Below are 26,218 nucleotides of genomic sequence, written 5' to 3'. Positions count from 1 at the left end.
TCGTACTTGAGTACAACATTAACCATATTTTTATTATAAATGTGGCTGCTATCGATATATCAATTGAAATTCTGAAAATTAATAATATAATAAGACAGTTTTGATTTCATTAATGTTTCAATGATTGTTATCATTATCATTAAATAAAAATAAGACGGATAATATGAGTATCGTAAGGTCACCCCTGCAGTCCCTCATTCTTATCACAGTAATGTTGGTGCTGTAACGTAAGAAATCTTAAGAGACTACTTTGTTACAAGAGAAATGATGAGAAATAGCGACATTCGATTTTAAAAAGTGCGACTTGTTGTTCACACGTGTTATAGGTTGGACAATAAAGTAACGTTTGCCACTAGAATGGTTTGAAAACTCGTATCATTATTCTGACACTGAATTGTATTTAAGCATCCTAAAGCGAATATATTTATCAAGTGAATAACGTAAATCATAAAGTAACATTCTATAGTGAGAGAAAGGTAAACCACTGGAGTATAGCTACCTCTAGGAAATCACTTTTAGTTTGTCACTTGTGTACTGAAGAATGAGTGACGAAACAAAGCTTAACATGAAATACATTGGAAGCTACAAAACAATTAGTCTGCTTTTAGTAGCGCTCGTCTTTCCCTGAAGTTCACAAACGCACTGCACAAAGTTTTACAAGTAGTTTACGAGAACTTTTTTTTTTTAATTTCATATGAGCGTTTCTGGAGGTTAGACTGCAATTAAGTACAGAGTTCAGTTTTACACATCATTATTACAGTTTTGTTGACATGCAACGTTGCATCTGTTCCGATGATTGCGAATACCCATACTATTAATATTTTGTGTAATATTATTGGTTTGTATTTCATTACAATTTTTAATTTTGTTCATATGTCTATTGTAAGCCTTTTACACTACCTATTATTGGAAGAATTCTTTTATAAATTGATTCTAATTTAGTTATAAACACTAGCGTTATGTTACAATCCCTGTGCCTTATGAATACAAGAGAACTCGGTTGTTGTTGTTGTTGTTGTTGTGGTCTTCAGTCCTGAGACTGGTTTGATGCAGCTCTCCATGCTACTCTATCCTGTGCAAGCTTCTTCATCTCCCAGTACTTACTGCAACCTACATCCTTCTCAATCTGCTTAGTGTATTCATCTCTTGGTCTCCCTCTACGATTTTTACCCTCCACGCTGCCCTCCAATGCTAAATTTGTGATCCCTTGATGCTTCAGAACATGTCCTACTAATCGGTCCCTTCTTTTTGTCAAGTTGTGCCACAAACTCCTCTTCTCCCCAATTCTATTCAATACTTCATCATTAGTTATGTGATCTACCCATCTAATCTTCAGTATTCTTCTGTAGCACCACATTTCGAAAGCTTCTATTCTATTCTTGTCCAAACTATTTATCGTCCATGTTTCACTTCCATACATGGCTACACTCCATACAAATACTTTCACAAATGACTTCCTGACAATCTATACTCGATGTTAACAAATTTCTCTTCTTCAGAAACGCTTTCCTTGCCATTGCCAATCTACATTTTATATCTTCACTACTTCGACCATCATCAGTAATTTTGCTCCCCAAATAGCAAAACTCCTTTACTACTTTAAGTGTCTCATTTCCTAATCTAATTCCCTCAGTATCACCCGACTTAATTCGACTACATTCCATTATCCTCGTTTTGCTTTTTTTGATGTTCATCTTATATCCTCCTTTCAAGACACTGTCCATTCCGTTCAACTGCCTTTCCAAGTCTTTTGCTGTCTCTGACAGAATTACAAAGTCATCGGTGAACCTCAAAGTTTTTATTTCTTCTCCATGGATTTTAATACCTACTCCGAATTTTTCTTTTGTTTCCTTTACTGCTTGCTCAATATACAGATTGAATAACACCAGGGAGAGGCTACAACCTTGTCTCACTCCCTTCCCAACCACCGCTTCCCTTTCATGCCCCTCGACTCTTATAACTGCCATCTGGTTTCTGTACAAATTGTAAATAGCCTTTCGCTCCCTATATTTTATCCTTGCCACCTTTAGAATTTGAAAGAGAGTATTCCAGTCAACATTGTCAAAAGCTTTCTCTAAGTCTTCAAATGCTAGAAACGTAGGTTTGCCTTTCCTTAATCTTTCTTCTAAGATAAGTCGTAGGGTCGGTATTGCCTCAAGTGTTCCAACATTTCTACGGAATCCAAACTGATCTTCCCCGAGGTCGGCTTCTACTAGTTTTTCCATTCGTCTGTAAAGAATTCGTGTTAGTATTTTGCAGCTGTGACTTATTAAACTGATAGTTCGGTAATTTTCACATCTGTCAACACCTGCTTTCTTTGGGATTGGAATTATTATATTCTTCTTGAAGTCTGAGGGTATTTCGCCTGTCTCACACATCTTGCTCACCAGATGTTGTCAGATGTTGTCTACTCCCGGGGCCTTGTTTCGACTCGGGTCTTTCAGTGCTCTGTCAAACTCTTCACGCAGTATCGTATCTCCCATTTCATCTTCATCTACATCCTCTTCCATTTCCACAATATTGTACTCAAGTACATCGCCCTTGTATAGACCCTCTACATACTCCTTCCACCTTTCTGCTTTCCCTTCTTTGCTTAGAACTGGGTTTCCATCTGAGCTCTTGATATTCATACAAGTGGTCCTCTTTTCTCCAAAGGTCCCTTTAATTTTCCTGTAGGCAATATCTATCTTACCACTAATGAGATAAGCCTCTACATCCTTACATTTGTCCTCTTGCCATCCCTGCTTAGCCACTTTGCACTTCCTGTCGATCTCATTTTTGAGACGTTTGTATTCCTTTTTGTCTGCTTCATTTACTGAATTTTTATATTTTCTCCTTCCGTCAAGTAAAATTCAATATTTCTTCTGTTACCCAAGGATTTCTACTATCCCTCGTCTTTTTACCTACTTGATCCTCTGCTGCCTTCACAACTTCATCCCTCAGAGCTACCCATTCTTCTTCTACTGTACTTCTTTCCCCCATTCCCGTCAACTGTTCATTTATGCTCTCCCTGAATCTCTGTACAACCTCTGGTTTAGTCAGTTTATCCAGGTCCCATCTCCTTAAATTCCCACCTTTTTGCAGTTTCTTCAGTTTTAATCTACAGTTCATAACCAATAGAGTGTGGTCAGGGTCCACATCTGCCCCTGGAAATGTCTTACAATTTAAAACCTGGTTCCTAAATCTCTGTCTTACGACTATATAATCTATCTGATACCTTTTAGTATCTCCAGGATTCTTCCATGTATACAACCTTCTTTCATGATTCTTGAACCAAGTGTTAGCTATGATTAAGTTATGCTCTGTGCAAAACTCTACCAGGCGGCTTCCTCTTTCATTTCTTAGCCCCAATCCATATTCACCTACTATGTTTCCTTCTCTCCCTTTTAGTAGAACTTGGTTAGTATATGAAAATTAGAACTGTTTTTATATTCGGCAGAGGATGATACACAGCTCTATATTTGTTGTCATGTTGCCCTGTAATGATTATGCTTTGTCAAATGAGTTACATAAATCTGCTATGTTCCATGACGGCTATCCAAGGCATTTCTGATTATCGCTAAGTTTATTGGAACTGAAAAAATCATGTAACCCTATTCATTTTTTTGCCACTATTTCTTCATCCCTTTCATATGGTGTATTTCCAATGTTATGATACCAGAATTTGTAACGCAGCTTTATATCGTTTAGCTTGATTCATCACCAATGTTCCTTTGTCCTGGTGTTTTGCATTAGACTTTTGTTGCGTTCAATGACAGTGTACGTGGAATAACATACTGGAAGGTTACAATCATACTTTATGGGACGAGAGATCGAAAACAGAAGAGTCGATTGTCATTACACCTAAAATAAGTATTTATGAAATAATGGAGGGGTATTAATGTCACCGACTAGTCGACATCTAGAGTATTAATTAAAAAAACAGGACAGTCTATTTGGAAATGAGTGAATGAATAAATGAGTTAATGAATTATTGCAGTGATAAAACCTCACATCTAAAATTGTGTAAAGGTATTGCCCCAGTTTTCTTTTAAAGTTGTTTCTCCAGTTTCGTCCATCGGGCAGTCTGATTTCTGAGTAGGGTTGATTCCACCCGAATGAATTCATCAGAGTTAATAGAACTTGCTGCATCTCCTCGAACTGAATTTGCATCTGCTGCGGTTTAGCTGAGGAAATGGAAAATGTATCCGGCGTTCACCATACAGTTGTGTGTTGAGCATCTAACAGATGTAACCCTTCCTGTCCTCATTCGAGGACCACATTATACCGCCTGAAGAGTATCTTTCACTTCCTCTCTACCTGCCTCGCCATCTCATTCAAGGGTAGTTTCTAAGTAAATGCATTTGCGGGGGCGCGTCGCTATCACTGAACTCACGGGTGAACAGGTTTGTTTTCTGATCTTGGGAAACTGTGTATAGCTATCTGCGCCAGCTACAACATCAGTTCTACCAGAAAACCACTAAAGATACTATATATTGACACTATAAGGATACGTCACATTACGAACGCTCTTCCCCCTCCCCACGCATTAAAGAATCCAACTTCATGTATGAAACAGCTTAAAACTTTTGATTACTTTATTGATAAGTTAATATGTTAAACATTTGACACTAAGCAGGCAAGCGAGAAAAAGAGTTTAGAAAATATTTGAAATTATATGTAAAGTTTGTCGCAAGTCATTAAGTGTTCTCATTCTCAAATACTGGATGGGTAAATGGCGCGCGCCTCAAGGCATATACACAGTTTCTAACTGAAGTAGTTAAGTGTCTTAAAACTGTAAGAGACGATTATACCCCTGAATGAATATATTATAACTGCATTTTACATTTTTAAGTTCTGTTAATAAGCCTATGAAATACCGAAAATCACATTTTTATAGTTCCTGGGGGCAATTAGATAGACTACCTGCAACTCGAACTACGCACTCTGCCCCGGATCAGCCTTATAGTAGTTCACAGTAGATTATGTTACCTGAAAGCAGCGCAGTGCAATAGAAGCGGAAATTCAGATTCCTATACGACGATCCAACATGTACTCAGAAACATACATCACCTAATCCATACAAGGCTGCCGTTGTAACCTAAGATTATCGAGTGTTTACGGGACACGATCCGTCGTCAACCAACAAACCTCTTGCAACGCTCATAAGTCTGTACGTTTTCTGGGGTTTCAGACGTTTGGGGGATGCTCGGTAAATGAAGGAAGTGTGGGGTTTTAGTCCCATCGATGCCTAGATCAGAGAGGAGGAGCAAACTCGGACCGAGAGAAGGATGGTGGATGAAATCGGTCGTTTCTTTCCAAAGAAGTGCTTTAAGGAAGCCACGGAAAACTTAACTTTGCGTGATAGGGCACGAACTTGTGCCGCCGTCCTTCCAAATGCGAATCTAGTACCTTACTATTGCTGGCTGATTCCCGGCAAGCATTTTCAAAAGTTATACAGACTGAATACCAGATATAAAGTTTTGAGACGATACGAGATGTGCGAAACTGCTACAAACTACTCAAGCAAAGCTGTAGACGATACAGATTATACTTAGAAGGAACCCCTTGAGTGCGAGGTTGCAAGTTCAATCGTTAGTAAGGCTCATTTTAAAGTGTTGTTTCAACACTTATGACAGAAAAAAATATTAGCTGCTTATCAATCACCATGTGCACCAGGAGACTGACAAAAATGACTGTCTGGGACGTACAGAGAGCAAATGTGTATATTAAACTTCACAAAATGGACATCGTCGACATCCAAGCAATGTTCAAAACAAACGATTGACTTGCACCATTAACACCGAAATGGCGCTCCACAGTGATCATGAAGGTTCGCACCGTCAAGAAGAAAGGCGAACTTCGTGGGAGCTGCAAACCGTGGCAGGACGTTCAGCTAGGTATCCACCCTTAAAGATGCATATAGAATCATACTGGTGAAACGGCGTGATGAGAGGTGATGGGAGCTTATCGTGAAACTGGGTATCCATTAAGGCGTTGTTGCAGATAGTGCGATAATATGTTTCATAGATGCGGAAAAACAATCAGGCCTAGGCTGAATTGCCCATTGGTATGAGATGCACTGTCACATACTTTTCAGGAGTGATAATTTGCTCTAAAGGAGTTTTTCATTTGTGTGGTCATATCATCCGTACTTGCTGTACAGTTCCTGAGGGTATTTTCATTACGACGTTACAGCAACAAGAAAATGCGTGTTTCCTTCGCCAGACGCGTTTCGCGTAATTGAGGTAAAGCATCATTAGTGGTCTGTAATTAAAGATACTTATTATTTGATTTGTTATTAAGACCGAAAAACAGTTCGGTAACAATGTGTTGGTTACTACTTACCGTGATTCCTGATTGGTTTCTCGCTTACATCAGGAAATGCCGTCTGCTAGCACGTCTTTGGTGTCTTCCTTCATTAGACACTGATACTTGAAGTCTAATTTTTCTTTGCTCTGCAGAACTATACATTTCTTACGCGGTGTGCTGTGTAAAACGTGAGAGATGCATAGTTCTGTGGAGCAACGACAAGTTAGACAACAAGTATCACTGTCTAATGATGAAAGACAAGAATTACGTGCAAGCAGACGCCGGATGTAGGCGAAAAACCAAGCATAAGTCAGCGTCAGTAAAAACCGACACGTTGTTAACGAACTGTGTTTCGCTCTTAAAAACAAATCAAATTGTAAATGTCTTTAATTGTAGACCACTGATGATGCTTTACTTCAATAAAGCGAGACATATCTGGTGAGGAAAATACGCATTTTCTTGTAGTTGTAACGGTGGAACGAAAATACATTCAAGAATTGCTCTAAAAGAGTACAATTTTTATATGAAAACCATAAATCAAGGAAAAGCAAGTTATTTTGAGCGGTTATTGACCAAAAACAGGGCTCATACCATAGTTGTAGTTCTCTTACGTCCATTTTCCCACAGTTGCTTGCTATGTCGTAAATATGCCTACTGCCCTTGCCAGATCACGTACACAAGTAAGAATCGTTAGTAGCAGAGCATCTCCAACTTCTCACAGCACAATAAATAGCTTTCCAGCCAGTTTACCATCCAGATTAAAAGTCGGCATAAATATATACGAATGCCTTAAGGCACTGATGTTAGCTGATCTCGATACAACTTTCTTGGTACCTATAATTTGTTTTTCAAATCCCGATTGGTCGGTGTCGAAAACAGATTCCTTACTGAACGATCCGATGAGTTTGTTTACCTTATCTACAAATTTTATGGCCGATTTCACAGTTTTCAGTGTATAGTCGTTGCCACTTTGTTTCGAATTTCCTTATCTCATTTCCTCCAATTCTGTAGCACTGTTTGAAGTTACGTAACTACCTATGGCTTCCCTTGAAATTATCGTAATGTGTGTCGCACGCAACTTGGTGTGCGTAACGTAGTACGTCACTATCGTGCACATTCTGTAAACTGTTTCGAGCATCCTTGAAACGCGACGACACTGATTTTTGTAACAAGTGCGTCTTGTCCTCCCTTGAATATCCGTAGGTGTTCTTGTTCGCTACATGGTCATATCGCTGCGGACTTATTGGAAATCTGTTCATAAGTGCTTTTTTACTATGCTGCAGACGATCTTTCATGTAAGTGCTTATGTTTAGTACTGCTCCTTGGACAACGATTGTTCGTTACTACGTTTCACAGGAGATTGATTTGTGGCTACCTGTCCGACAAGGATGTTGAACTACACGGCTGGACACACGTTTCAATATCACTTTCACTTATTAAGCACATATCTTCATCATTGTATAATTCATGTTCATTATCCGCACAGTCGATCGTGTATGACACCACACAATCCACTGAGTCATCTTTCAGAAACGATAATATTTCATCTTCTTTCTCACCTACGAAATCCCTTGGGTTCGTTTCTGACGACATATCAACTTCAGAAACTCTTGTTATAGATATAATGCAACGTTTGCTTTGTTTATCGTTACCATTGTTCTGCTTTAAATCATCACAACCACTGTAGCACTGTTGTGAGTCACTCGTCGAATAAGCAGTTCGAGTACGCTCCGTAGCCTCATGCTGTACTCACTATTGGATACCTCCAGTTTCGGCCACAGTTGCCATTAGCAGCCAATATTGTGGTTGCATGATAGGCAGCATGTGGAGCGTCGAATGCCGTAAGCATCATTGGCCTTTTGCGAGCTCGCGCTCAAAGAGTTACTTGTTAGCCATTCGTTCTATCACGGGAGTTACGATCCGTTTTCATGGGTTTCCAAGGGACACATAGTTTGACAACTGTGTATGTTGTATAGATGGTTAAGATGAATGTTAGTTTATGCAGAGCTATGATTGCGTTTTCTATAATTTTGGAACTGTAAGAATGAGAGAGGGTATAACCTGGTTCCGATACATAACCTGCACCACTCGAATACCATTATAGAGTACTGGCGAACGATTCGCCAGCAAGAGCATCGTATTATGATATTCCTTAAGACACTGGCAAGCGCTTGCAGTGTCGGACCACAAGTTCGGAAGTGTGTTTTCAAATTATAGTTTAATATTTGACAAGACGCTGGAACCATATGTGTGTGCTCGCCAGCATCGTAACAAGAAACTGAGTTAACTATAAGGATTTTCAGGTATTGACAGCAGTAAGTGGTATAGGGAGATTAAAAACCATATCGCCATCGCAACATATCTCTCTTGCCCTGGCTATTAAGGGCGCTATTAAATACTCGTATATCCAACGATAGGTGGCATAGTACATCCTGGAGCTGATGGGCAGGTCTTTTTCAAGTCAGTGCACTGAATCAATTTCCTACAGCAGTAAGATGCAATTATACACCGAAGAGCCAAAGAAACTGGTTCACCTGCCTAATATCGTGTAGGGCTCCCGCGAGCTCGCAGAAGTGCCGTAGCACGACGTGGCATGGACTCGACTAATGTCTGAAGTAGTGCTAGAGGGAACTGACACCATGAATCCTGCAGAGCTGTCCATAAATCGGTAAGAGTACGGGAGGAACAGCTTCTTACAAGGTATTCCAGATATTCTCAATAATGTTCAAGTCTCTGGAGTTTGGTGGCCCGCGGAAGTGTTTAAACTCAGAAGTGTGTTCCTGGAACAGATCTGTAGCAATTCGGGACTTGTGGGGTGTCGCATGTCCTGTTGGAGTTGCCCAAGTCCGTCTGAATGCTTAATGCACATGAATGGATGCAGGCGATCAGACAGGATGCTTACGTACGTGTCACCTGTTAGAGACGTATCTACACGGATCAGGGGTCCCATACAACTCCAACTGCACACGCCCCACACCGTTACAGAGCCATCACCAGCTTGAACTGTTCCCAGCTGACGTGCAGGGTCCATGAATTGATGAAGTTGTCTCCATAGCCGCACACGTCCATCCGCTCGATACAATTTGAAACGATATTCGTCCGACCATCCAACAAGTATCCAGTCATCAACAGTTCAGCCCGCAGCACGTGGTCGTGCGGTAGCGTTCTCGCTTCCCACGCCCGGGTTCCCGGGTTCGATTCCCGGCGGGGTCAGGGATTTTCTCTGCCTCGTGATGGCTGGGTGTTGTGTGATGTCCTTAGGTTAGTTAGGTTTAAGTAGTTCTAAGTTCTAGGGTACTGATGACCATAGATGTTAAGTCCTATAGCGCTCAGAGCCACCCATCAACAGTTCAGTGTCGGTATTGAGGCAGACGTAAACAGTAATGAAATCCTAAACTCAGATTTGAATGTATACCGCAGAGACAGACTGGACAGTGAAGGGGGAGGCGTGTTTATAGCGATAAGAAGTGCAATAGCATCGTAGGAAATTGACGGAGATCCGAAATGTGAAATGATTTGGGTGACGGTCACGGTTGAAGCAGGCTCAGACATGGTAATTGGATGTCTCTATAGGCCCCCTCGCTCAGCAGCTGTTGTGGCCGAGCACCTGAAGGATAATTTGGAAAATATTTCGAGTAGATTTCCCCACCATGTTATAGTTCTGGGTGGAGATTTTAATTTGCCGGATATAGGCTGGGAGACTCAAACGTTCATAACGGGTGGCAGGGACAATGAATCCAGTGAAATTTTTTTAAGTGCTTTATCTGAAAACTACCTTGAGCAGTTAAACAGAGAACCGACTCGTAGCGATAACATATTAGACCTTCTAGTGACAAACAGACCCGAACTATTTGAAACAGTTATCGCAGAACAGGGAATCAGCGATCATAATGCGGTTACGGCATCGATGATTTCAGCCGTAAATAGAAATATTAAAAAGGGTAGGAAGATTTTTCCGTTTAGCAAAAGTGACAAAAAGCAGATTTCAGAGTACCTGACGGCTCAACACAAAAGTTTTGTCTCAAGTACAGCTAGTGTTGAGGATCAGTGGACAAAGTTCAAAACCATCGTACATTATGCGTTAGATGAGTATGTGCCAAGCAAGATCGTAAGAGATGGAAAAGAGCCACCGTGGTACAACAGCCGAGTCAGAAAACTGCTGCGGAAGCAAAGGGAACTTCACAGCAAACATAAACATAGCCAAAGCCTTGCAGACAAACAAAAATTACGCGAAGTGAAATGCAGTGTGAGGGGGGCTATGCGAGAGGCGTTCAGTGAATTCGAAAGTAAAGTTCTATGTACTGACTTGGCAGAAAATCCTAAGAAATTTTGGTCTTATGTCAAAGCGGTAGGTGGATCAAAACAAAATGTCCAGACACTCTGTGACCAAAATGGTACTGAAACAGAGGATGACAGACTAAAGGCCGAAATACTAAATGTCTTTTTCCAAAGTTGTTTCACAGAGGAAGACTGCGTTGTAGTTCCTTCTCTAGATCGTCGCACAGATGACAAAATGGCAGATATCGAAATAGACGGGAGAGGGAGAGAGAAACAATTAAAATCGCTCAAAAGAGGAAAGGCCGATGGACCTGATGAGATACCAGTTCGATTTTACACAGAGTACGCGAAGGAACTTGCCCCCCTTCTTGCAGCGGTGTACCGTAGGTCTCTAGAAGAGCGTAGCGTTCCAAAGGGTTGGAAAAGGGCACAGGTCATCCCCGTTTTCAAGAAGGGACGTCGAACAGATGTGCAGAACTATAGACCTATATCTCTAACGTCGATCAGTTGCAGAATTTTGGAAAACGTATTATGTTCGAGTTTAATGACTTTTCTGTAGACTAGAAATCTACTCTGTAGGAATCAGCATGGGTTTCGAAAAAGACGGTCATGTGAAACCCAGCTCGCGCTATTCGTCCACGAGACTCAGAGGGCCATAGATACGGGTTCACAGGTAGATGCCGTGTTTCTTGACTTCCGCAAGGCGTTGGATACAGTTCCCCACAGTCGTTTAATCAACAAAGTAAGAGCATATGGACTATCAGACCAATCGTGTGATTGGATTGAAGAGTTCCTAGATAACAGAACGCAGCATGTCATTCTCAATGGAGCGAAGTCTTCCGAAGTAAGAGTGATTTCAGGTGTGCCGTAGGGGAGTGTCATAGGACCGTTGCTATTCACAATATACATAAATGACCTGGTGGATGACATCGGAAGTTCACTGAGGCTTTTTGCAGATGATGCTGTGGTGTATCGAGAGGTTGTAAAAATGGAAAATTGTACTGAAATGCAGGAGGATCTGCAGCGAATTGACGCATGGTGCAGGGAATGGCAATTGAATCTCAATGTAGACAAGTGTAATGTGCTGTGAATACATAGAAAGATAGATCCCTTATCATTTAGCTACAAAATAGCAGGTCAGCAACTGGAAGCAGTTAATTCCATAAATTATCTGGGAGTACGCATTAGGAGTGATTTAAAATGGAATGATCATATAAAGTTGATCGTCGGTAAAGCAGATGCCAGACTGAGATTCATTGGAAGAATCCTAAGGAAATGCAATCCGAAAACAAAGGAAGTAGGTTACAGTACGCTTGTTCGCCCACTGCTTGAATACTGCTCAGCAGTGTAGCATCCGTACCAGACAGGGTTGATAGAAGAGATAGAGAAGATCGAACGGAGAGCAGCGCGCTTCGTTACACGATCATTTAGTAATCGCGAAAGCGTTACGGAGATGATAGATAAACTCCAGTGGAAGACTCTGCAGGAGAGACTCTCAGTAGCTCGGTACGGGCTTTTGTTAAAGTTTCGAGAACATACCTTCACCGAAGAGTCAAGCAGTATATTGCTCCCACCTATGTATATCTCGCGAAGAGACCATGAGGATAAAATCAGAGAGATTAGAGCCCACACAGAAGCATACCGACAATCCTTCTTTCCACGAACAATACGAGACTGGAATAGAAGGGAGAACCGATAGAGGTACTCAGGGTACTCTCCGCCACACACCGTCAGGTGGCTTGCGGAGTATCGATGTAGATGTAGATGTAGAGGCGCCTAGGAGAGGTGTAAAGCTTTGTGTCGCGCAGTCACCAAGGGTACACGAGTGGACCTTCAGCTCCGAAAGCCCGCATCGATGATGTTTCGTTGAATGGTTCGCACGCTGACACTTATTGATGATCCAGCACTGAAATCTGCAGTAATTTGCGGAAGGGTTGCACTTCTGTAACGTTGAACGATTCTCTTTAGTCGTCGTTGGTCCCGTACTTGCAGGATCTTTTCCGGCGGCAGCTATGTCTGAGATTTGATGTTTTACGGATTTCTGATATTCATGGTATACTCGTGAAATGGTCGTACGGGCAAATCCCCACTTCATCGCTATCTCGGACATGCTGTGTCCCATTGTTCATGCACTGCCTATAACACCACGTTCAAATAAATCTTGATAACCTGCCATTGTAGCAGCAGTAACCGACTAAACAACTGCGCCAGACAGTTTTTGTGTTATATAGGACTTGCCGATGGCAGCACCGTATTCTCCCTGTTTACATATCCCTGTATTTGAATACACGTGCGTATACCAGTTTCTTTGGCGCTTCAGTGTATACAAAAACCTGGAAAAATATGCATTCGAAAATTAAATAATATCTGAGGACTGTTAAGTGTAAAACATTTCTAGATTATTAACACAGTCGCTGTTAGATAAGTGCATAAAAAGGAATGCATAGGAAGTCCTGTTCCCATGCAGTCGCTGGTTCAATTTTCATTTGCGACAATTCTTTTTTCTTCTGTTTTATTTCTGTACTCATTATGGTACTCAAATTATAAATAATAAATATAGAACTGCAATTTTTCATTAAAAGAACACATTTTATTTTAATTATTGTTCATGTAAAATAAAATTAAAATTTGATACAAGCATGCGAAATGTCTTACTGTTCAATGAAACAAATATATCAACGGTACTATTCTGTCTTTAGAAATAAAAAGTACGTTATTACTGCTTGATGTTTTTCATTTTTGTACCAAATTTCAGTTTGTCGTGAATACTTCCATTTTCATGTGATTGATACTGAAATTAAAAATGCGTTGATTTATTAAAAATGACACAATATTTATTAATTAATACTTCCATTTGTAAAAATATATGGATTTTATATAAAAATATTAAAAATTGCTAATAGTGAGATTTGAACCTGTGATTTCTCAACTATAAGACTTTTACATTACGCACCCGGCTGCTGGTGTCAATGCTGCTTATTTACAGTAACCTCTAATCGTTTGTTATTAATATCGCTCCAAAATCTTCTAATCCTTGAAGATGACTTTTTCGAGTTTTTTTGAGAATTGCATAGTACTGCCTTAAGAATAGTTGGTAAGAACCACTTCTCTGTGACTATCCCAGGTAAGCAGGTGTTTCCGATCAACTGTTGGAAATAAACTTACAAGAAGTCTTGGTGGGAGGGAGCACTTTCCCTAAGAGTGATATTAGCAGGAACAGGAAACGACTGAATTCCACCTCTAAGGCACATTGGCTGAAAGGGTTGGATGTTACAACATTTCACGGGGATATTTAGGGTTCTTCAAATTGCGGGGTTGGCCAGCAATCCTCCTGGGTGTAGGACGCGAATCAGGTGCCTTTTGGAGCGGAGATGATGTTTCGAGAATGTTGATTATATCGAATCGGGAATGATGCTTAGTGATCAAAAAATTCAACTCATTTCCGACTTTAAGGAGAGTAATGTTTGTTAGTGCTGATGTGCATGCTATTTGTCAGACATATACAGTACCAAATAGTCCAATGTTTTGCGTCTGTAGCTCTTCACGCGGTGACGTGCATGGCGTCTCGGTAAGCAATTCTTATCATATCTTAGAGTACTGAACTGAAGGTCTACGCTGCGTATGTGTGGTGTGGAGGGAGAGGGGGCAGATGTGAATAAGCGTGTAAATTTGTGGCCATACGAACTGTGGAAATAGGCATGAAGTACTGAGGAACACAACAAAAGTAACGAATAAATATAAAAATCTTGCATCAATCTCAACCAAACACGGTACGATTAAGGCATACTATATGAGAACAAGTATTGTGAGACGAGACAACTGTATCACCACGTGGGAATGAAAGTGAAACTCATCCAGTTTCAAAGAATCTTGTCGCACATGTGAGTTAGAATCTGCAGCAAAAATTTGCAGAGACGAAAATAAGATAATAATACTACCCTATGCGTAGTGGCGGCGTTTCTCGGTAAGCGATTTCTACCTATGTGGAAATCTTATGGTCTTTTATTCCAAGTTCGTCGCCGTGAGAATGACGTACAAGCAGTTGTCACCACTTTCTTGGTTTTACGAAGACTACGAGACTGGACTTTTCTCCATTTCTCTTCTCCTTAGCATCTGTGAGAGCCATCACGAACAGTCGCCGTCGTCTTGGCGAATAATTGTGTAGCCTCCGTTCTTTTTAGACAGTCCAAAAATGTAAGAGAATTTTCAAGTTAAGTGTTTATGATACCACTTTAAAATTTTATTTTGTATCATTGGGTGTTTGTTTAATCTGTTAATCCAATGTCATTGTACTCATACTTTACTGTATCATATTTCATATACGACTGCCGATAATGAACAACTACAGCCATTAAACAAATTGTAAGAGTACTGACTGAAATACATTTTATTGTTATAGTGCGGCAGAGAGTCCTCTAAAATATTCTGGGGACAATTCAAGACCATATTAACGTCTAGAGAACATGTTAACATAACTTATTAAAATTATATATTTAGAGAGAACTTTCGAGTATGTTCATTGGAATAGAGACTTTGAAATTCTGTAGGTAGCAGGGATACAATAAAGGGAGAGAAGTGTTGTTTACAACTTATACAGAAACCAGAGTTCAGTTGTACGAGTCGAAAGACATAAAAGGGAAGCAGTAGTTCAGAAGGGAGTAAGCAGCAAAGAAAATTAAGAAGAAATTTGAAGATGTAACTAAAATTCAGGGAGAAGAAATAAAAACTTTGAGATTTGCCAATGACATTGTAATTCTACGAGAGATAGCAAAGGACTTGGAAGAACAGTTGGATAAAATTACCACTGAAAAAAAGAATTTGTTAATATATAACATAAATTTAAGTGTTAGGTAGTCGTTTCTGTAGGTACTTGCCTGAGGTGTAGCTTTGCATGGGAGTGAAATGTGGATGACAAACAGTTCAGGCGAGAAGAGAACAGGAGCTTTCGACATGTAGAGTTACATAAAAATGCAGAAGATCAGGTGGGTAGACTGAGTAAATAATGTGAAGGTGTCGTTGAATCGAGTTGGAGAAGAAAGAAACTTATGACAGAACTCGTTTGATTGCACACATGACGAGGCGTGAAGAAATAGTCAGTTTGGTAATGGAGGGGAGCGCTGGGGGGCAAAAATTGTAGAGGGAGCCCAAGGGATGAACACAGTTAGCAGGGCCAAATGGATGTAGGTTGCAGTAGTTATTTGGAGATGAAAAGACTGGCACAGGTTGCAGTATCATGGCGAGTCGCATCAAACCAGTCTCCACACTGCAGACTGAAACAACAACAACAGCATCAACAACAACGACAACAGCGAATGCAATAACAGCAACACCAACAACAGATATTGGAACAGCAACCAAGACAGTTGAGAAATATTTGCTTTAGTCTACAGTCACACCGTTATTTTTCAAATGACGACGGGTTTCGGTACTAAGTGCAAGGCTTGTCCAGAAAGTAAGTTCCGATCAGTCGCGAAGTGGAAACTACATTGAAAATCAGAAATATTTTATCTGCGACAATTGGCTCCACCTTCCAGCTTCTTCTCTACATAGTCGCCGGTCCAACTAGAACATTTGTCGCACCGTTATATCAACTTTCCAATACCCTCGCCATAGAAGGCAGCCGCCTGTGCTTCTCGTCAATTCTCTACGCTCATCTATAGCTCGTTGTCTGTTCGAAAATGTTGTCTTCATAGCCAATAGTTAATGTGAGCAGAGATGAAACACAGAGGGAGCTAATTACCGGCTGTAGTGCGGGTGGTCAAACACTTCCCATCGAAAACGCTGCAGGAGCATTTTCATTGCCCCTGCAGATTGCGACCTATAATGTGGGCTGCATAACAGCAGACGAAATCTCTCACCAGGACCTCGTACTTGGCGGGAGACACTATTTTCTACACATCTTTATGTGCTCACCATGCGCTCAGAACTGAAAAGAGCGAAGTGATGCAGCCGACAGGGATACTAGAGACACTGTCAAACACATATGTGCAAAGCTTTATTAGATTTTCACAGTGGTTTCCATTTCTTGACCGATAGGAACTTACTTTCCGAATATCCCTCGTATAATCAGGCCATCTGAAGATCAAAAACCTTACAGTGCACGATTAAAATACTCTCCAGGAAACATTCATAAAATGATGAAATCTTCTCGGGTTATCAGCCGAGCAAAGCCATCCTCCTGCGGCAACGTTTCGACGGGGTTTCTTACTCGTCATCTTCATGAGAAGACAGACAGAAGATGACGAATAGGAAACTTGTCGAAACGCTGTCGCAGGACGACAGCTTTACTCGGCTGATAACCCGAAAAGACTTCATAATCGGAATTCGCCGAGAAAAGCTGCATTCTCACCTTTATAAAACATTCCTCAAATTTATATTTAAACATTTTTAGTTAAAATAATGTGCTCACTGATGCTTTCTGACAATGGCACGGTATACACGAACAATCTCAGACATCGCTAGCGATGCGGTAAAAGCATGTGGGGTGGAGGGGACTGCAGTGATGGTACCTGTAGGGGATGTCGCTGAGGTTGGACTGGCTGTGTGAGTGCGGCACGCGCGGGGGCGGCTCGCGCACGCCGGCGGCCACCAGCTCGTGCACCGAGCCGGACAGGCTGCGCTCGCTGCCGCGCCGCCGCCCCAACGACACCCCACCCCCGCCGCCGCCCGCGCTGCCGCCTCCGCCGCCCCCGCCGGCCGCCGCCGCCATCTGCTGCTGCAGCAGCGCCACGTTCGGAGGGTTGCACGTCGAAGATTTCTTCTTCGCTGGACCACCGAACCCGAAGAACCTGCAAGCACGCACGCGTCTCACATACTAGCTAAACACGATCCGAACTGCGTGCAGTTGATTTTTTAAAAATTTCATTTATGTAAGATATGACACATAACGATCGAGAAGGAGGAACACAGGGTACGAGAAGATTCACAAAAGGAAACACACTATTTTACATATATACAGGGTGGGCAGAAACAGTCTGAAAATTTAAATGGATGTTCGCGGTAGGTGGCGATGAGAAATAACTTAAAAAAATCCATAGGTTGCGCCTCTTGGCCGTTAATTAGCACTGAAGTTAGCCAATCAGGCATTGACGCGCACAAATTCAAGCGACCCATCAGGCACCGACAGAGCGGTGCAAGAATTGGACATACGACGGCAGTAACGATGGAGCCTGAAACAAAGGCAAATTAACTCGGAGAAACGGCGCAACGTACCGAAATGTTTTCATAACAATTATTTCTCAACACAACCTACCCTGTAACACCCTTACAAGCTTTTCCAGATTTTTTCTGGCCACCTTGTATAAATACATTGTTAATAAACTGCAAAAGGAGATGTATAATTTAACTCCTTTTTGAAAATGATTAGGTGGTATTGGCGAATACAGAAGACCACCTACACCGAACTGTGTGGTTCTTACATAAGATGACAAAACAATAACTGTACCCTAAAAGAAGAATAAAATTATCGCCTTTCTAGAAAATCATAATCGAGAATAACGTACTGGAACAAGTCCATGTATTCAGCTATCTGGGTTGTGATTCTCTCATCACAATGATCCTGAAAATCTATAAAGTTACTCACACGTCAGCTGTGATTAAGAGACCACTCTTAAACCAGGAAAGAGCGAATATTTATGAGGGCGTTCGTAAGTAATGCAACACTTTTTTTCTCGGCCATTTTCGGTTGAAAAAATGCGGAATTTGTTGTGAGACATTGTGGAATATTTCCGTTTCAGCCCCTGTAGTTTCATAAACTTCGGATCGGTGGCGGCGCAATACGTAGCCTTCAAAATGGCGCCTGCAACGGAGGTGCTTTCCAAGAAGAGAGCTGTCACAGTCGCTACAAGGTGGCACAAACGTGTCCGATCTCCCACGTGCCGCCCGGGCGCACAAAATTTTTGGAAATTTGTGGTAACATCCTTTAGGTCCAAACTGCAGACGTCATCGGTCCCTAAGCTTACACACTATTTAATCTAACTTAAACTAACATAAGCTAAGGACAACACGCACACCCATGTCAGAGGGAGGACTCGAACCTCCGACGGGGGAAGCTTGCGAACCGTGACAAGGCGCCTAAGACCGCTCGGCTACCCCGCGCGGCCAGGCCGCACACACCCTCAGGAAACTGAAGAAGCGACTTGACCGTGTTCGTAGCCACAAAAATGGAAACGACCTTCTCCTTCTTGATGGCAACGAAGAGCCAGAGAGGAGCTCGCAGAACTTTATTGGACTGTTTTTCCTCTTTCAGCCTACAGCCAGAATCTCGCAGTTTCCGAGTTCCATCTGTTTGGCCGAATGAAGGATGCATTCCGCGGGAAGCAGTACGTGGATGATGAGAATGTTGTTGATGAAGCAAGACTTTGGCTACGGCGTCGACCAGTAGAGTGCTACCATGCGGGCATATGACTTCTGCCTTCAACCAGCTTTCTGTTCCTAATAGTCTGTGCATTATAATCTTCAATAAGTGATACTAATTCTGGAACCTTTCCTTGGATGCTCCTGCAGTTTACTAAAATCGTATTAATCTCTTCTATCTCTGGTCTGCGACGACCAAGATTCTCTGACGTCGCTGTGGCTGAATTAACAGGTAAATCGTGTTTGCTCTCAGCGGTGGGGTCCTCTAACCTAAAAAAAGCCCCAAGTGCTCGCCACACGTACTCCGCTACTCCAGCAGCCGCTTCCTGGGTGTAGTGCACGCCTGACCTATTATGGGGAGCCCTACAATTCTGCACCCGACAGCGGAGGTCGAGAAATTCGCATCCGATACCGTCGCAGAGCCGTCTGAGCCTCTGGTGTAGACCTTCCAATCTGCTCCAAACGAGAGGACCGCGATCAACCCTGGGTACGATGCTAGACAGCTTAGCCTGCACCTCGCGAGCATTGCTAGTTGCCTTCACCAAATCAGCCAGCCGCCGAAAGGACACGAGGATGGCCTCAGAACCTAAGCGGCAGGCGACATTCGTGCCGACATGTGCCAGTACATGCAGCCGGTTGCACCCAGTGTGCTCGCTAGCCGCCGGCAGGGCCTCCTCTACACCACGGATGAGACCTCCGGCAAAAATAACGAATGACCACTGGAATTCTTTCTCGCCTTGCGTGCTATCTCCCTGAGGGGCTCCACCACCCGCCTAACATTGGAGCTCCCAATGACTAGCATGCCCACCCTCTGTACTGGTCCGCACTGGGCAGGAAAATCGACCGCTGACCCAACAGGAGAGGCATCCCGTGCTGGCTCAGAGTTATCATCAACACTGGGAAGCACCTCGTACCTGTTGGTAAGACGTAGGGAGCCATCCGCACGGCCTGCTCCCTCTTTCGCCTTCCACCCCAGTAATAGTCAAACCCACCACTGTCTGCCACCCACTCAGGAGTGAGGACGGACCGGTCAGTGGCGTCCGGGCCACCAGGGGATCCCAGTAACAGTGAAAGTGCCACAGGTCTCGTCACTGGCGCCCCGATGTGACCGCAACTTTGAGCATTAGCTAGAAACTTGTCGACGGTAGCCAACGCAGCTTCCAGATGTTTACGGACAGCAGCCAACTCTCCTTGTGTCCGCTCACAAGCACTGTCACTAGCGATATCGTACTGTGTATAAAATAGATACAAAGTCTCAAATGACGCTACTGAGTTGGAAAATATACCAAAGGAGAATAAAGTAATACTAAAAGTTGATGTGCAGATTTCTCACTAAACCCTGAGACCGCAAGCTATTAAACAGAAATAAATTTCTCTACTCGGAAAATTTACACTAGGAAGCAGCCCTACACCAGGATATTCACAAGATTTACGCAAAAACAAAAACTACGATTAATTTTCTAACCACTAGTCTACGCAGTAAAATACAGACGTACAGTTCACGTCTTTGAAGAAGCACGTGAACAAAAAACAAAGACTACATTAATTTACAGTTTATCACAGAAGTGCTGCTGCTGCTCTGCTGCTCGTCCTCTCGGCTCGGCGTCTGCCACTACAGTGAGTATTCACCGGTCAATTACTCAACTGAGTCACGCGACGGGCATTTGCTGCTCAGTGCGTCTATGCGCATTATGCGCCACTTACCAATGTTTGCCTTTTGATAGTGTCTGCTTATCTCTTATTTTATTTTATTTACACGTCAAGTTCCGTAGGACCAAATTGAGGAGCATATCTCCAAGGTCATGGAACGTGTCAGTACATGAAATTACAACATAAAAGTAATAACAAATAAAAATAAATGTTCATGAACCTGAAAAAAGTCAGTCCATAAGTTTAAGTAAACGCTATCAGCAATACAATAAGAATCAGCTTAATTTTGCAAGGAACTCCTCGACAGAATAGGAGTGACCCATGAGGAAACTCTTCGGTTTCGATTCGAAAGCGCGTGGATTACTGCTAAGATTTTTGAGTTCGAGTGGCAGTTTATTGAAAATGGATGCAGCAGTATACTGCACACCTTTTTGCAATAGAGTTAAGGAAGTCCAGTCCAAATGCAGGTTTGATTTCTGCCCAGTATTAACCGAGTGAAAGCTGCTTATTCTTGGGAATAAACTAATATTGGTAACAAGAAACGACAATAAGGAATATACATATTGAGAGGCCAATGCAAAAATACCCAGACTCGTGAACAGAGGTCGGCAAGAGGTTCGTGAACTCACACCACTTATTGCCCGAACTGCCCGTTTCTGAGCCAAAAATATCCTTGTAGTATGGGAAGAGTTACCCCAAAATATAATACCATATGACACAAGCGAATGAAAATAAGCAAAGTATACTAATTTTCGTGTCGAAGTATCACTCACTCCTGATACCGTTCGAATATTAAAAATGGCAGTATTAAGTCTTTGAAAAAGATCCTGAACGTGGGCTTCCCACATCAGCTTACTATCTATCTGAACACCTAGAAATTTGAACGGTTCAGTTTCACTAATCATATGTCCGTTCTGTAAAATTAAAACGTCAGGTTTTGTTGAATTGTGTGTTAGAAACTGTAAAAACTGAGTCTTACTGTGATTTAACGTTAGTTTATTTTCTACAAGCCATGAACTGAGGTCATGTACTGCACTATTTGAAACCGAGCCAATGTTGCACACAACGTCCTTTACTACCAAGCTAGTTTCATCAGCAAACAGAAATATTTTAGAGTTACCCGTAATACTAGAGGGCATATCATTTATATAAATAAGGAACAGTAGTGGCCCCAACACTGATCCCTGGGGCACACCCCACTTAGTCTGTTGGTTGGTTGATTTGGTGGACGGGACCAAACAGCGAGGTTATTGGTCCCGGCGGATTAAGTAAGGATGGAGAAGGAAGTCGGCCGTGCCGTTTCAAAGGAACTGGCATTTGCCTGAAACGATTTAGTGCAACCACGGAAACCCTAAATCACGATGGTCAGACGCGGGTTAGCCGTCGTCCTCCCGAATGCGAGTCCTGTGTGATAACCACTGCGCTACTTCGCTCGGTATCTTCGTCAGTCGGCGCATGTCACTATCCTTGTTCGTGCCGTGCAAAATGTCTGGTCGATCCAATGTCACACGTGTTTTATATAAATGTTTTACGACAAAGCTCCACAGTGTTGGGCTACTACCTTCAATTACGCATTTTAACTGTTGATACTTGTGGTCAACATGCACACTGTACAAGACATACGTTGTTGTTAACATGTGATTCTATGAGTGAATACACTTTTCTATAAAACGTTTTTAATTTTATCGATTATGGTTCCTTCTTTGTACATTTGTAAGTATTTTGTAATAATCTGTTGAATAGATCCATTTCTCTTCCGAAGCAGACCAATTTATATTTGTTGAAACCGTGCTAAAGGGTTAGTAAATCTTTAATTCTGCAACGGTTTGGCTATTATTTTCGAGTTCTGTTAAGTTTCTACATTGACCGTTGCTGAAGCGCAGCTATGTATAAAATTAAAGAAAACTGTCAAATTTATTGACTTCATTCTGTTTATCAGTACTCTCTTTTACTAGCCACAGAGATGAAATAAGCATAAAATACGATGCGCATTTTGCATGGTGTACGATTTGAGTAATACTCATCTACAATTTCAGGCTTTTTTGTGTAGTATGCATAATGTATGTGGTACCGTTAGCACCCACCAACGCTTGACAGCTATTGGGTGTGGTAGATATAAGGTGGTTAAAGAGCTCCTTTGGTATTCGATAGTGTTATCGAGGTATGTTCAGAGATCAGAAAGAGTCATAGATGGCGGCTGATGGCTTTCATACCAATACCTGTCTTTGCACTGAATATTCCCATCCGTAAGCAATACTTCCACTAGAGCACCTTCATGGGGACGCACGGTCACGAGGTGAAAGTCTCGACCAACTGAAACGCTGAAACTTCGTATAAATGGTTCGAGAAACACATGCTTAGCCACATAAGGACCTCATCAATGCTAAAAAGATATATTTATATGATGTTCCTGTGATTATATTTTTTACCAGGTTGCCTCTAGATAAATGTGTGAGAAGAATCGCTCTCAAAATTCAAGCTGCATCTATCTACATTCTCCAGTCACATTAACGTGACCGCGTGTCAGAAGCCCGAATAACCACATTTCGCAGCGCGGACGTACAGGAAGAGAGTCTATAAGGTTTATGAATGTTCCGACAGGGGTATGGAGCTATGCTGACTGCAGTGCCATGGCCAGCTGCGGTGGGTTTCTCGGTTGAGGATCCATGGGGCGAACAACCCGATCGAGGTGATCTCACAGATTCTCGATTGGGTTTAAATCGGGGGGAGTTTGATGGGCAGAAGGGTGCGATAAACTGATCCTGGTGCTCTTCGAGCCACGCACGTACACTGCGAGCTGTGTGACACGTTTCACTGTCCTGTTGCTGGATGCTGTCTTGCCGAGGAAAACCAAACTGCATGTAGGGGTGGACATGGTCCCCAAAGATACATGCTTACTTGTGTTGATCCATTGTGCCTTCCAGAATGACGAGGCCACCCAGGGAATGACCTTCGGCTTGCATCTTTTTGACGATTGATTCAAATGGTTCTAAGCACTAAGGGACTTAACATCTGAGGTCATCAGTCCCCTGGACTTGGAATTACGTAAACCTAAATAACCTAAGGACATAACACACATCCATGCCCGAGTCAGGATTCGAACCTGCGACCGTAGCAGTCGCGTGGTTCCGGACTGAAGCGCCTAGAACCACTATGCCACCGCGGTCGGCTTTTGACGATTGTTACAGGATGTTTGCTTTCAGACGTTTCATCCCGTACACGCTAACAGCCATCTGTACGATGGAGCATGAAACGGGAGTCATCTGAAAAGGTCACCAGTCGCCACTCAGTGGGCGTCTAGTTCCAGTATTGGCGTGCAAATCTCAGCCTTCGTTGCCGATGATCAGCAGTCAGCATGGGTGTAAGGAACAGGTGCCTGCTACAGTGGCCCACACGCAGCAATGCTGGGTGAACAGTCGTTGAGGGGACACTGTTGGTAGCCCCGTGGTTCATCTTCTCGGTTGGTTGCTCAGTAGTTAAACGTCTACTCGCTCGTACACATCTTTGCAGCCGTAGTTCAGCCTGCTCGCCTACGGCCCGTGGTGCACCACAGTTCGCCAGTTTCCGTTAGCGCTATTTTGCCATTCACGGTACACTTTAAACACGGCGGCAAGGGAACAGTTTATAAATTTAGCCGTTTCAACACTCTTTCACCCTCGTCTCGAAAATCAATGCCCTTTTGGACGTCAGATAACGCTCCTTTCCTGCGTTACAACGACTGCAGTGTTTCCCGCGTCCCCTGGACACGCTTTAGATTGGGCTGGCAAAAGTCATGGGACACCTTGTGGTGTCGTAGCGCAGCAACTCTACGTGGCATGGACTCAATGAGTCACCTCTTTTTTTTTACTTTTCTTTTTCCCAATTACGCTTGCGTTATGGACACAATCGTACGTCCGTGGCTATTCCCTATGTCAAGAACTGTCAGACCGAGGAACGTATGTTTATTTTCCACGCCTACATCTACGTGATTACTCTGCTATTCACAATAAATTGCCTGGCAGAGGGTTCAGTGAACCATCTTCATGCTATCTCTCTACTGTTCCACTCTCGAACGGCACGCGGGAAAAACGAGCATTTAAATTTTTCCGTGCGAGCCCTGATATCTCTTATTTTATCATGATGATCAATTCTCCCTATGTAGGTGGGTGCTAAAAGAATGTTTTCGCAGTCGGAGGAGAAAACTGGTGATTGAAATTTCACGAGAAGATCCCTTCGCAACGAAAAACGCCTTTGTTTTAATGATTGCCACTTCAATTCACATATCATGTTATGACACTATCTGCCCTATTTCGGGATAATGCAAAACGAGCTGCCCTTCTTTGTACATTTTCGATGTCATCCGTCAGCCCCACCTGATGCGGATCCCACACCGCACCTCAGTACTCCAGAGCAGGGCGGTCAAGCGTAGTGTAAGCAGTCTCTTTGGTAGACCTGTTGCACCTTCTAAGTTTTCTGCCAATGAATGGCAGCCTTTGGTTTGCCCTACACACAATATTATCTATGTGATTGTTCCAATTTAGGTTATTTGTAATTGTAATTCCTAAGTGTTTAGTTGAACTTACAGCCCTCAGATGATTTATCGCGTAATCGAAATTTAGCTGATTTCTTTTAGTACTCATGTGAATAACTTCGCATTTTTCTTTATTCAGGGTCAATTGCCACTTTTCGCACCATACAGATATCTTATCTAAATCATTTTTCAAGTCGTTTTGATCATCTGATGACTTTACAAGACGGTAAATGACAGCATCATCTGCAAACAATATAAAACGGCTACTCAGATTGTCTCCTATGTCGTTAATATAGATCAGGAACAATAGAGGGCCTATAACACTTCCTTGGGGAACCCCGGATATTACTTCTGTTTTACTCGATGACTTGTCGTCTATTACTACGAACAGTGATCTTTCTGACACGAAATCACGAATCTAGTCGCACAACTGAGGCGATACTCCGTAGGCACGCAGTTTGATTAGAAAACGCTTGTGAGGAACGGTGTCGAAAGCCTTCTGGAAATCTAAAAATATGGAATCAATTTGATATCCCCGGTCGACAGCATTCATTACTTCATGAGTATAAAGAGCTAGTTGTGTTTCACAAGAACGACATTTTCTGAATCCGTGCTGACTATATGTCAATAATTCGTTTTCTTCGAGGTACTTCATAGTGTTCGAATACAGTATATGTTCTAAAACCCTACTGCAAATGGACGTTAGTGATATAGGCCAGTAATTCAGCGGATTACTCCTACTTCCCTTTTTGGGTATCGGTGTGACTTGAGCAATTTTCCAGTCTTTAGGTACGTACGAGTGAGTATGTTTCTGTGAGCGAGTGGTTGTATGTAATTTATAAATATGGAGCTATTTTATTAGCATAGTCTGAGAGGAACGTGACTGGTATACAATCTGGACCGGAGGCCTTGCCTTCATTAAGTGATTTAAGCTGCTTTGTTACACCGAGGATATCTACTTCTATGTTTCTCATCTTGGCAGTTGTTCTTGATTGGAATTCAGGAATATTTACTTCGTCTTCTTTGGTGAAGGAGTTTCGGAAAACCGTGTTTAATAACTCTGCTTTAGTGGCACTGTCATCAGTGACTTCACCGTTGTTATCGCGAAGTGAATGTATTGATTGTGTCTTGCCA

At 42.4% G+C, this 26,218-nt stretch overlaps 1 protein-coding gene across 1 annotated transcript in view; it reads right to left on the bottom strand.

Moving 5' to 3' along the window:
* The window catches only part of LOC124545111 (regulator of G-protein signaling 11), a gene marked incomplete at its 3' end in the record, with an annotated part of 217,014 nt that overhangs the window by 37,800 nt on the left and 152,996 nt on the right, over window positions 1-26,218 (bottom strand). The window contains exon 11 of the mRNA XM_047123966.1: window positions 17,079-17,357. Coding sequence (XP_046979922.1) covers window positions 17,079-17,357 — 279 coding nt within the window. The remainder of the gene's footprint in view (window positions 1-17,078; window positions 17,358-26,218) is intronic.

This window comes from Schistocerca americana, chromosome 1 (assembly GCF_021461395.2).
Source record: "Schistocerca americana isolate TAMUIC-IGC-003095 chromosome 1, iqSchAmer2.1, whole genome shotgun sequence".
NCBI lineage: Eukaryota > Metazoa > Arthropoda > Insecta > Orthoptera > Acrididae > Schistocerca > Schistocerca americana.
Note: the sequence above shows the minus strand (reverse complement) of the source record. Positions and strands in the feature narration are given on the sequence as shown.